Below are 11000 nucleotides of genomic sequence, written 5' to 3'. Positions count from 1 at the left end.
CGTGTGTGTGTGCTGACTGTCCTTTTGGCAGGCAGCAGTACACTGAAGCACCTCTCAGAAAAATTGCACTATTATTGAACCGCTGTGAATCGCTCTTATCTGGCTGTGAAACTCTCTTTCACACACACCCGGGTTCAAACAAATACATTCAAGCACAGGAACAGATTATATTACTGCTGAAGGTTCACACGCACATTTCTAATCGTTGTTTAGATTAAAGCCAAATATTATCTCAATTATGACACAAATATTTCCAGTAAAGTATCAAGAAATTTCCACTACTTCAGGTTGAGATTTGGATTTTAACTGGGTCACCAAACACCTTAATTTATTTCTTTTTTCAGCTGTTTTGTTGCTGATCGGCTCTTCGTTCTGTTGATGACCCAATTTGGACCCAGTAGGTTTTATAACTTCCTCCAGAATATTTTGGTTGAAGTTTATGGTGGACTTAGTAGCTGCATTTCCATTACAAGTGTGCACAAAACCTTGTCTATATTCTGCTGATAAGGTCATTTTATTTATACAGCACATTTTCCCCCGTCTCTCGCCCGGAACGTCAGCTGGAGATCGGCACCAGAACCCCTCCAGACCCCACTGGGCACAAAGGTGTTAGAAAAGCTTCAGCTCTCATTACAGCAAACCTGATCCATCCATGCATTACACTCTGACCTGAACAAGATGCTGAAGTCTCGTCTCTAAATGTCACTTTCATTTCTATTCATTAATCTATAATGTTTGACATACGGCTGGTTCCTTTGAGGTTTAGCAAGGACCTCCAGGTCATTACAGCAGCTCAGTGTTCATAATAATCTAAATATTGTGTTCAATACAAATATGTTTGCATTAGAAGAATGCTGCAAGTTAAGGATTTAGTCTGAAAAATTTGATCAAATGGTCTCCAAATTGCACCAAATTCACTCTTTGGTGAAAGTTAGCCACAGTTATCATTAAAATTACCGTTATTATTCAGCTATTTGTTTGCTTCTATCAGCCAGATGTGATTAAGCATCAGAAATCACGTCTACTTTAGACTTGGACGTAGCGCTCCCTGCTGGAGACGTCTTAAAATTACAAGATTACTGAATTCAAACTGAATTTAAAGGCTATTTAGTCTTTTTATTTTATTTTATTTATTAAGAAGTATTTTGTTTACTTGTAAAATAAATAAATAAATAAATATACCTTTAAAAATATAATTCATCCAGCACAAATTGACAAAATGAATTCAAATGCCAGATAATTACGAAGACTAGTTAAATTAAAGTAGCACGTGAGTAGTCGTGATTCTGAATCATATATTTCTCTTTTTAAACAGAAAATAACTTACATGTTGCTATTCTTTTAATAAAACACGATGAATAATTGATGAAAAGTTTAAAAAACCCGAACTTTTATACACACCATTTGCTACTGCAAATTTGTAACTACATCTCTGTTATGCACATAACAATATTTAATAAGTATACAATTTTGACGTATTTTCATTCCCTTCATCTTTGACATGAGATTTGTTTTATGCGTCATATCGAAAAAAGAGCTCAGAGTGATACCTCGTGTCATATCTTCTCTCTGGACATCCTCTGCCTGTTATTGGTCAAGCCGCTGCCACTTCTTCGGCGCTGATTGGTCGAGTTGTGGGGTGCGTCACGTTCGTCACGCCCTTATCGGAAGTGGCTGCAGACGAGCTTTTTGTACACCTGTGATCATGACCCGCAGAGGGATGTGAAAACTGCGTCGAAATGAGTAACCCAGTCGCGTTTTAACGATTTAAACGACTTTTATGTAGAGATAAGGAGTCGAAGACAACTTCCGGTATGATGTTGGCGGCTTACTGGTCGGTTCTGGCCATAATTTGGTCGGTTGGAGCAGCTAAAACGGACGGAGACGATGATTGGGTTCATCTGCCAAACAGATGTGAAGGTAAAAGTGAAGCTCAGCAGCTGTTAGGGTCACTTTAAGCTCCTCAGTGGGTCATCCGGTCCGCTGCTGGGCCTCAGTCACACGATCAGTCCCGATGTTTACTTTGTTTTTGCTGCTGATCTGAACTGTGTTCCAGTACTTTTCGGCCTATGTCAGGTATTTTAAAATGACCAAAATGACGAGATATTGGTCACAGTTACATGTTTAATTCAATTGTACGTTTATATTTAAACTTTTGGAATCTCACAAATTATTTTTGATTTCGGAAGTTTATACTCAAAATGTTAATTTCTCACCTAAAACCTGGGCAGTTTGCATATGATCTGAAGACAAATAACCTGTTTTTTCAATATTTCTTTTCATAAATTGTCATAATAGTACATTCAGATTTTATCTGAAGGATTTTGATAATTGTACCTTTGGCTGGAATATCTGGAGTTAAAATGTAATTCTGGAATCTTAGAAATACATTTTAAATCTCTCTATTCATATTTTCTGTATTATGATGCAATCCAAGTTTGCTAATAAAACAGTAAAGTTGAGATCAAACTGTGGCTGGAAGCAGCAGCTCTGCAGTTTGTGCTGCAGAAAGAAATTCACCTCGGTGACGTTTTTGGCTTTTCCTGCTTCAGTCTGTAAGTTCGTCAGCATCGAGATGAAGTCGGCCTTCGAAGAGACGGGCAAGACGAAGGCAGTCATCGAGAGCAACTACAACTTCATAGATGGGAAGGGAGCGCCGCCGGTCAAATACGTCAAGTCGTAAGTTTCTCTGCAGCTCTCAGTGAAGCGGTTGGGTTAAAAAGCAGAAATGAGACCTTGATTCTGGCACCAGGGGACGAGAACCCGGTCAGATTCAGTTCCTGTGGAAGAACTCGATATAGAAACGGGCCGAGCTGCTGTCACATCTCAGGAAATACTTTCTGAAATGTTAATTCATCTGCAGCAAAAGTGTGGTGAAGTTTTACTTGCTTAATGATTTAGTGTTTCTTCTTAGTTTGAAGGTTGGTCTTTAGTTTGTAGGTGATATTTCTTCTAGCTAATAATTTATGTTGCTGGTTCAGTGATCACAGCTTCAAAATCTACAAATATTACAAAGTATTTTGGTCTAGTTTCTAGTGAAAATATCTCAATACACTTGAAATTAAGATACAACTAACTTTTCACCAAACTATAGCTATATTAAATTAAAGATGTAAAACATTTTTACAGTGATCTGATCTTAATGAAAGTATGTTAGTACCTGCTTAAATGTTTTTTCAAAAATGTATTTTAATATGTCAAATTAAGCTAATTTACGTACCTACATAATATCGTTTATTACTTGAAGGTGGAGAAAATCAACATGATTTAGGTAAAGTCCACAGAGGCTTTTCAGAAAAACATGCAAACTGTGTAGAAAATATGAAGGAGTGAAAAAAAAACACCAAAAAAACAAAACCCGGCTCTATGGAGCAAAAATGATTCTTCTCTGAAAGGCTGAGGCCATTGAGGTGAGAATTGTGGGAGGAAGTCAGAAACAGAGATTTGATTTGCGTCTTTCTCCTTCTGCAGCTCAGGGTAACTGTAAGCCAAGCCTAAACCGGACAGCCATGACCTCTGACCTTTCAGCAGGGATAAAGTTCTATCACAAGCTGAACCGGGTCCGTTTGTTGTTTTCCAGAGATCTGCGATTCATCGAGGTTGTGGAGAACGTGTGCCAGAGGCTGCTGGAGTACAACCTGCACAAAGAGAGGAGCGGCAGCAACCGCTTCGCCAAGGTCAGACTCTGTCAGGGGTCAGAGGTCAGGGGTTTAGGCTCATCTGGATCTGAGGTCTGCAACCTTTATGGTCCTGTTTGCCGTCAGTATGGCGAGAAAAACTTATTACATGACCAGATTATAATTTTTGATCTTTATAATAATTAATTTATTTCTGTTTTTAGGATTTAGAATACATAAAAACATAAAATAAAAACATTTTCTTCTTTGTGACGTTGACATTTGTGAAACTGATGGCAAGAAACTCAGATCTAAAACTTTATTTCTGGTATTTTAGCGTCATTCTGTTTTAATTTAAAGCAATTGTTCCATGAATAATGAAGTACATTTCTGCCAAAATATCTCAACATTTCTAGAGAAATTATGGAAATTTCAGAATTTCAAAAATTTAGGAAATTTTGACGTTGGAAATTTCAAAGTTTAAGATTGATCTAAAACAATTTGAGGGTTTTTTCTAAATCAAATTTTGAACTTTTCAATCTGAAAAACTTTGTTTTTCCAAGATAATTTCTGAACTTAAAGTCAAAATGCTGTGAGGTTTTTGTTAGAAATTTACTCTTTTCATAGCAATATTATTGCATCGACATAAAACTTTCGTTGTTTCTTTGTAAATTGTGGAAGATCCAAAGTACCACTGGCGGCTCCGGACCCGCGGGTTGGAAATCCCTGATCCAGATCAGGTTTTGGGGGCAGGATGTTTTCTAGACAAACAGGAAAAGTTTTAAATGAAATTGGACTCATTTTGGGGATTTTTTAAGATGTTTCACTTCTTGTCTGTGGAGCTTTTTTGTGTGAATTCATTTGGAAAGGAGAACATTTCCTTAAGAATACCAGTTTTCCATGATTCCTGACCAGGTGTGTGTGTGTGTGTGTGCATATGTGTGTGCGCGTGCAGGGCATGTCGGAGACGTTCTCCACCCTTCATGGCCTGGTGCACAAGGGAGTGAAGGTGGTGATGGATATTCCCTATGAACTTTGGAACGAGACGTCTGCTGAAGTTGCCGACCTCAAGAAGCAGGTGTTTGTTTTGTTTTTGCTTCTTTTCATGTGCACCGTGGATGAATAAACGGTAAAAATATAAATTAAAAGGGTGAAATAATAACATACAATATTGATTATTTGCACAAAACAACTGGATGTTGTTTTGTGCAATATTAGGGTCAGAATAAGATTATTTTTATGAATAAAAGTTGTTTTAAAGTGAAAAAAGCTTTGATTGTTATCAAGTTCTGACGGGTCCAGCTCAGCTGGTTCTGACTTTGAAATAAACTCAGTCGTTTCAAAGTTCTGCTGCTGATCATTCATAAAAAGAATAACTTCACAAGATGCTCAACATTTCTTATTGTAATATTTATTTTTTGTATAGGCGTTTTATTGTAAAATCACTAGTTAATTCTCCAAATGTTCTGACTTTATGTTGTTACTGTAAGTTTATTGCAAATTGTGACTTTTTTCAAATAACTCTTCGACTTTATTCTTGTACTGTTTTTATGGCTTAAGTTTTTGTAAATTACAACTTCAGCCAGGTAATTCTCAAACTTCATTCTTGCATTTCTCTGATTTCTCACTTTAAAACTTTTCTTGTATTATTGCAACTTTATTCTATGGTTTTACTACAACTTTATTCTCAAATTTATTCTCGTTTTATTGCATCTTTCTTTTCCTAGTTGTGCAACTTCATTCTCATTTTGTTACAACATATTTACAGGGTGGGTCAAACAAATCAGAGAAAACACTGCAAATTCTCCCGGGTCTGGGTTTAAAGAACAGTTTGTGAGTGTGTGGACGTCTGAGCGGCGTTGCGTTTGCTGTGTGTTTCCAGTGCGATGTGATGGTGGAAGAGTACGAGGACGTGATTGAAGACTGGTACAAAGGGAACCAGGAGGAAGACCTGACCACTTACCTGTGTGACAAACACGTTCTGAAAGGAGGAGACAAAGGTGAACAAACTCAATATGATCTCAGGTTGTCGTTTGTTTTTCTGCTGACTGAATGTTTTCCCTTCGGCTGTTCTGGATTTAGAAATCTCGCTCAGCTGGAGAAATGTTTCCACTGGCAGGGTCGCACATAACGGAGATTAAAAATCCCCTCTGGCCCGAGTTCACACCACATTCTTCTTGTCCTTTTTCAGCATTCCCAAGTTTAAAGGTGCATTTTATCAGGGAAAAAAGTGTTATTTATTTCCACTTGCCTTAAAACATTCCTCAGTTTGCAGATTTTGTGACTTTACAAGATTTTTTTCTTCAGAAAAACCTTGTTTGGTGTACAGAAAAATGTGAAATAAAAACAAATTTACGAGAACAGATCAGCTGGACCTCAGTTGTTTCTCTGCTCTGTTTGTGTTTGAGCAGCAAAAACATGTGAAGCTGAAGCAGAACTGATGTCATAAAAAGCATTTTGGGAGCATTGAGCCGCTGGTTCTCAGGAGTTTATTTATACGCAGCAACCAGAGCCAAAAAACATCTGATCCAGAAAAATCCTCTGGAAACCAGAGCACAAAAACCTCCAGAGCACAAAAACCTCCAGAGCACAAAAACCTCCAGAGCACATTCTGACTGACTTCAGCTAATATTTTCACCAGTTGTTGCTTATTTGATGCAGCAATAACCTACATATTCATTCTGTCTTAGCAACATGCGCTAAGTTTGATGCATGGAAGACAATAAATGATCCATTAACAACTTCAAATGTCACTGACATTTTATTTTGTCAGAATTACACTAAAAAACATCAGAATATATTTTTTGTTTTAGTTTGTCTTTAGGACTACATTTTATTCTTTTATTCCCCTTTTCCATAATTATCATGTTTTGTTCAAGAAATACATTTTTATTGTGTTTTTGGTAAAATTTTACATCAAATTTGTTTGGTTCTTTAATTAAAAATATATTTCAGATATATTTATTGAAGAAAAAGGGAAAAAAACAGCAACTTGAGATTATTTCAGTAATCAATTATAATCGATTTGATTATTTTGATGAGTAATCAGTTGTTGTTTTCTGACTTTATTCTCCTTTTACTTCTTTATTTTCATAAATTACTTAATTCAGGTAATTTTATGACTTTATTTTTGGATTCTACCCTTATTATAAATCCTTATTTTTGTTTAGTTTTTGTTCAATCACACAATAAGACATTGATCATGCGAACATTAACTTTAGGACTTAATAGATTTGGCCTTTAAATAACTCTTTAGAATTAAGCTCCTTTTATTTCCTTCTCTTCCTTGTTTCTATGTTGATCATTTTTGTCTCTAATTTTGTTCCTTCTCACACCTTCGCCCACTTCCTCCATCCAGCCTGCCTGAATGAGAACTGGACTCCAAAGAAGAAAGGAGACCAGGCAGCTATTGCAGAGGACAAGAAGAAGAAAAAGAAGAAGGGAGGCAAGAAAGGAGGAGAGAAGGGAGACGGAAGCTCCGACGGAGAGAAGACGACAAAGAAGAAGAAAAAGGAGAAGAAAGTGAAGAAGAAGAAAAAGAGCAAATCTCCGGTGGAGAAGTCGGACGGAGGGCAGACGTCGGATGAGGAGATCCAGCCTCAGGTGCCTCTTTCTGGGCAGAAAACGGAGCTGTGAGCTGCTGGATCTTCCCTGCCTGTTTCAAACAATCTGCAGCTGTCGTCTAAACAGGAAATATGCCAAACAAGCACTTCCTGTTACCGAGTTTTAAAGTCCTTTAAGCCGAGACGTTATCGTTGTTTTAGGACTTCGTGGTATTTGTCGGACGGTTCGTTTTCATTCTGAATTCTACATCCACGAATCATTTAAATTTGGGAGCCTTTAATTAATGAATTTATTACACAAGAGTCTTTATAAAAACAAAAATTAGTGTATTTTGGACTGCTTGTGTCATAAAGATCATGGTTCTGTTGAAAAACTCAGTTTTGCCCCAAATTTAAGTGACGTGAATCAAAACTCACTGAAAGATGAGATTAAATAATTTATGAATGAAAATCAAGTATAATCTAATCCCACTTCCTTTTAAAAGATGCTTTTCTGATTGTAGATTAAACTTCCTGGGAAATGAAAAGTGTGGTCTGAGTCGAGACAGAAAACTTTCACTTTAAAGTTGTGAAACTTTTGTCATATTTTTCTGCAGATCGTCTTAACAAAGTGACTCGTTCGTTTCCTATTCTCTGTTTTCATACCAGTAAATTCGTCAGAGCTGGACCTTTTGGTACATTAATTTTCCTTTAAGTCTGTTTTTGTGCACTGTACAAAAGTTGCTATTTAAGGTGTGTGTGGTTGACCTCAGCTGTTGCATTTTTGTGTATTTTTATGAGATTTTTACTCTGAAGTAAGATGCTGGTGTTGATGTATTGGAGCTGGAACTATTTGAATCTCTGCAAACATTGAGTGAATTAAAGTAGGTCAATATGTTGCCTCATTTTATCCGGTTACAGAAGACTGTATTTTTTTAGATAACTTGGTTATTTGTTTCAAAATTATTGCATTTATTAAGGCTTTTAAAGTTATGATGCAGTGCCTTTTTCTGGCCACTAGGTGGAGTCCGAGTCCCTTTAAAATACCAATAGAAATTTTGCAATTTGTCTTAAATCTTCAAATCAAACAAACTTTATCAGGAAGTTAACTTGAATTATAAAACAATTGTACTATATTTGTTTATTTAGGGGAAAAGTGATCTAAAACCAACCTGTCCTTTATTTAAACAGTACCTTTATCTGTTAAATTTGAGTATGACCAAATTTAACAAAAAATATTAACACATTAAATATATCTGATAAATATTGTTTTTATACAAAGACTGTGACATTAAAATGACAGAGTCTGGTGTAAAATCGCTCCCGTTTCAAATCTTGACGCCATTATTGTTAGCAAAGATGGCGTCTACCGAACAGTTTCCAGTTATCCCAAAGGTCACGTGCTGGGACCCAAATTATTTTTTTATAAGGATGAATTAAGTTACAAATGTTGACATTTTTACTCTGTTTTTTGTTCTGCTTGCAAATAAATTGAATAATTGATTTGTTTTATTGTCAGACAAAAATATAAATGAAACTAAAATAATTTTATCTGTAAATAGAAAATTAAAATAATAGGAAAAGATCAACTAAGTGGGACTGTAAATAAAAGATAATTTTTGGGGTCATTAAGGTTGACAAGCTTAGATTAAAAGTCCATTATAATTATTTTAATCCTAGAGCAAAATGAAGCCAAGTACTTAATATACTGTATATTGCTGTATATTGTAGTTTTCTGGGGCAGTAACTACACATAAGGAACAGACTTAATGTGAAATATTGACATTTCTTGTTTTAGTGAAATTTCTAAAAACTCAAATGGTGCTTAGGGCAATAAAGATCATCTACCAATAAATCTGTAAATCAATAGATCTATCTATATATAGAGAGATATATGTACTAGTATATTAGTACATATATCTTTATTAATACTCTAATATTAGTATTAATATAATAATATTGGTATATTAATACTAATATAGTTATTATCATTGCCATTATAATCAAAAAAAAATTTCCTTGCCAATTTATTATCAAATTTGCACAGAATCTTTGTGGACTGATGGAGGAATCCTGACAAAGAATCTGAAACAAATACAAGAAATGATTGTTGATTTCTGGAGGATCTGCATTAAATCAAACTTGTTTCCATCATGGGAGAAGAAATGGACATGGTTGAGGGATATAAACACCTCGGTGTTCATCTGGACCACAGACTGGACTGGAGCAGCACCAGAGCCAGAGACCTAAAAACGCTCAACAGACTGGTAAAGAAGACTGGTTTTGTTCTGGGAAACCTCTGGAGAGGATTCTTCATAGGATCAAGAAAATTAGGGACAATCCTGTCCATCCTCTTCATTCGATTGTCTTGTCTTCAATGGCTCTTTGAAGAATCTTGATGAAAATAAAAATTTCTGTGGGATCAATAAAGTATTTTTTAACAAAAACAAGAAATTTAACTACTACTGGTAAAAACGTTTAAATTAAATTTACAGTTAATTCACAGCGTCAATACTTGGCCGAATGTTGCCAACACTAAAGAAACTCCACAACAGAAATGAGAAAAAACACAAACGTAAAAATCAAAAAAGCAAATAATTACGAGAAGAATGCAATATAGACTGGAGTCACAATGAACAACAGTGACTCCAATCTATATATATTCTTATGGATATATTCCCATAAATATGTCCTGTTTTGGTGTTAAAGTTCAATTTCTTTCTCTCTCACAATAGTTCCTCCTCCCTCTATAGCAGTTTCTGTCATGTTTTCTGCAACCTCCATCAAAGATTCTTGCTCCTGTAAAAAACTAGCCTGGAGAGGGAGAGCTGGGAAAGATGGCGCACTTGATGTTTGCTTTTCATATATGTAGACAAAGCCCCTTTCATTAATGTCGTCCATCCAGTGGCCACTTGCAGTAATGACCTGGTTGTCATCAGCCTTGAATACCTGTTTTCCGCGGATCAGATAGGTGTAGAAGTTTATCAGCTCAGGATCACGGCAGATTATAGATGAAATATGGTACTGCTGATTTCCGTTTTGTCCTGGCACATCAATTGTTGGATTTGGAATCACTGTTGCACTCCAACACCTGGCCGACCGATGCAGGAACAGGACTATCACTTCACTCTTACTCAGGAAGTGTTTCCTCTTGAAAACTGACTTGCAGTTTGAACAATGAATTTCCCTACTCTTATCCAGCCAACACCTTAAGAGAGAGGCAACGTTGTTAAAATGCATTGCAGGCAGAAACACAAGGGGGCTGCTGTTCAAAAGTCCAATGAAATCTGCCTTACACTTTTTGCAGGTCTTCTCACTGTTTGTAAGCATGTCCATGTTTCTGACACTTAAATTTAGCCAATCCAAAACAGCTTCCAGTAAATACGAAGTCTGGTAGTCATTCCCCAAGTCTGTCGACATTTCACTTTCTCTAAGTTCCACCTGAACTTGGGACATTTGCTGTGGGAAAAAATGTTTTCCTGGATTGCAAATTGCTGTATAGATGAGGTTGGCGAACAATGGTGTGGCTGATGATAATTCAAAAAACTTCTGGGGATTCTGAGACAGGCACTTTTTGGTCAAATTTAAATTCAGTATGCCTTGCAAACTGGCATTAATCCAACCATTTTTGGAACTGTTTGAAAATCTACAAAAATGGTAAATGTCATTTACTTTGTTTTAGCTGTCTTGGTCTGTGTCATCTGTGGTTTCGTTGAGCACTTTCTGAAGCACAGAACAGACGTCCCCAGCCGGGGACGTTTGTTCTTGTGGGAGAACAGGGAAATCATCTAAACTGGCCATTTCAAAGCAAACCTTCTCACCTGGGGACAGATCAAAAGCG

The 11000-nt window shown here is 36.4% G+C and overlaps 1 protein-coding gene across 1 annotated transcript; it reads left to right on the top strand.

Annotated features, from left to right (window-relative positions):
• Positions 1-1664: 1664 nt before the first annotated feature.
• cnpy3 (canopy FGF signaling regulator 3) lies at positions 1665-8069 on the top strand. Its single transcript, XM_055060835.1, has 6 exons — positions 1665-1920; positions 2553-2679; positions 3581-3677; positions 4573-4695; positions 5500-5617; positions 6976-8069. Exons 1-6 carry the CDS (start codon positions 1815-1817, stop codon positions 7251-7253), a joined length of 849 nt encoding a protein of 282 aa, XP_054916810.1. The 5' UTR covers positions 1665-1814; the 3' UTR covers positions 7254-8069.
• The last annotated feature ends 2931 nt before the right edge of the window (positions 8070-11000 follow it).

This window comes from Poeciliopsis prolifica, unplaced genomic scaffold, assembly GCF_027474105.1.
Source record: "Poeciliopsis prolifica strain line A6 unplaced genomic scaffold, Auburn_PproV2 SCAFFOLD062, whole genome shotgun sequence".
In the NCBI taxonomy this organism is placed as follows: domain Eukaryota; kingdom Metazoa; phylum Chordata; class Actinopteri; order Cyprinodontiformes; family Poeciliidae; genus Poeciliopsis; species Poeciliopsis prolifica.
The sequence above is the reverse complement of the archived record's forward strand: the minus strand, read 5'-3'. Positions and strand labels throughout refer to the sequence as shown.

Bases quoted from the DNA above. Each gene is read 5' to 3' on its own strand.
- cnpy3 (XM_055060835.1), top strand. From the start codon at position 1,815: ATGATGTTGGCGGCTTACTGGTCGGTTCTGGCCATAATTTGGTCGGTT. The intron at 1,921-2,552 runs GTAAAAGTGAAG...TTCCTGCTTCAG, and splicing joins TCTGCCAAACAGATGTGAAG to TCTGTAAGTTCGTCAGCATC. The intron at 3,678-4,572 runs GTCAGACTCTGT...GTGCGCGTGCAG, and splicing joins GCAGCAACCGCTTCGCCAAG to GGCATGTCGGAGACGTTCTC.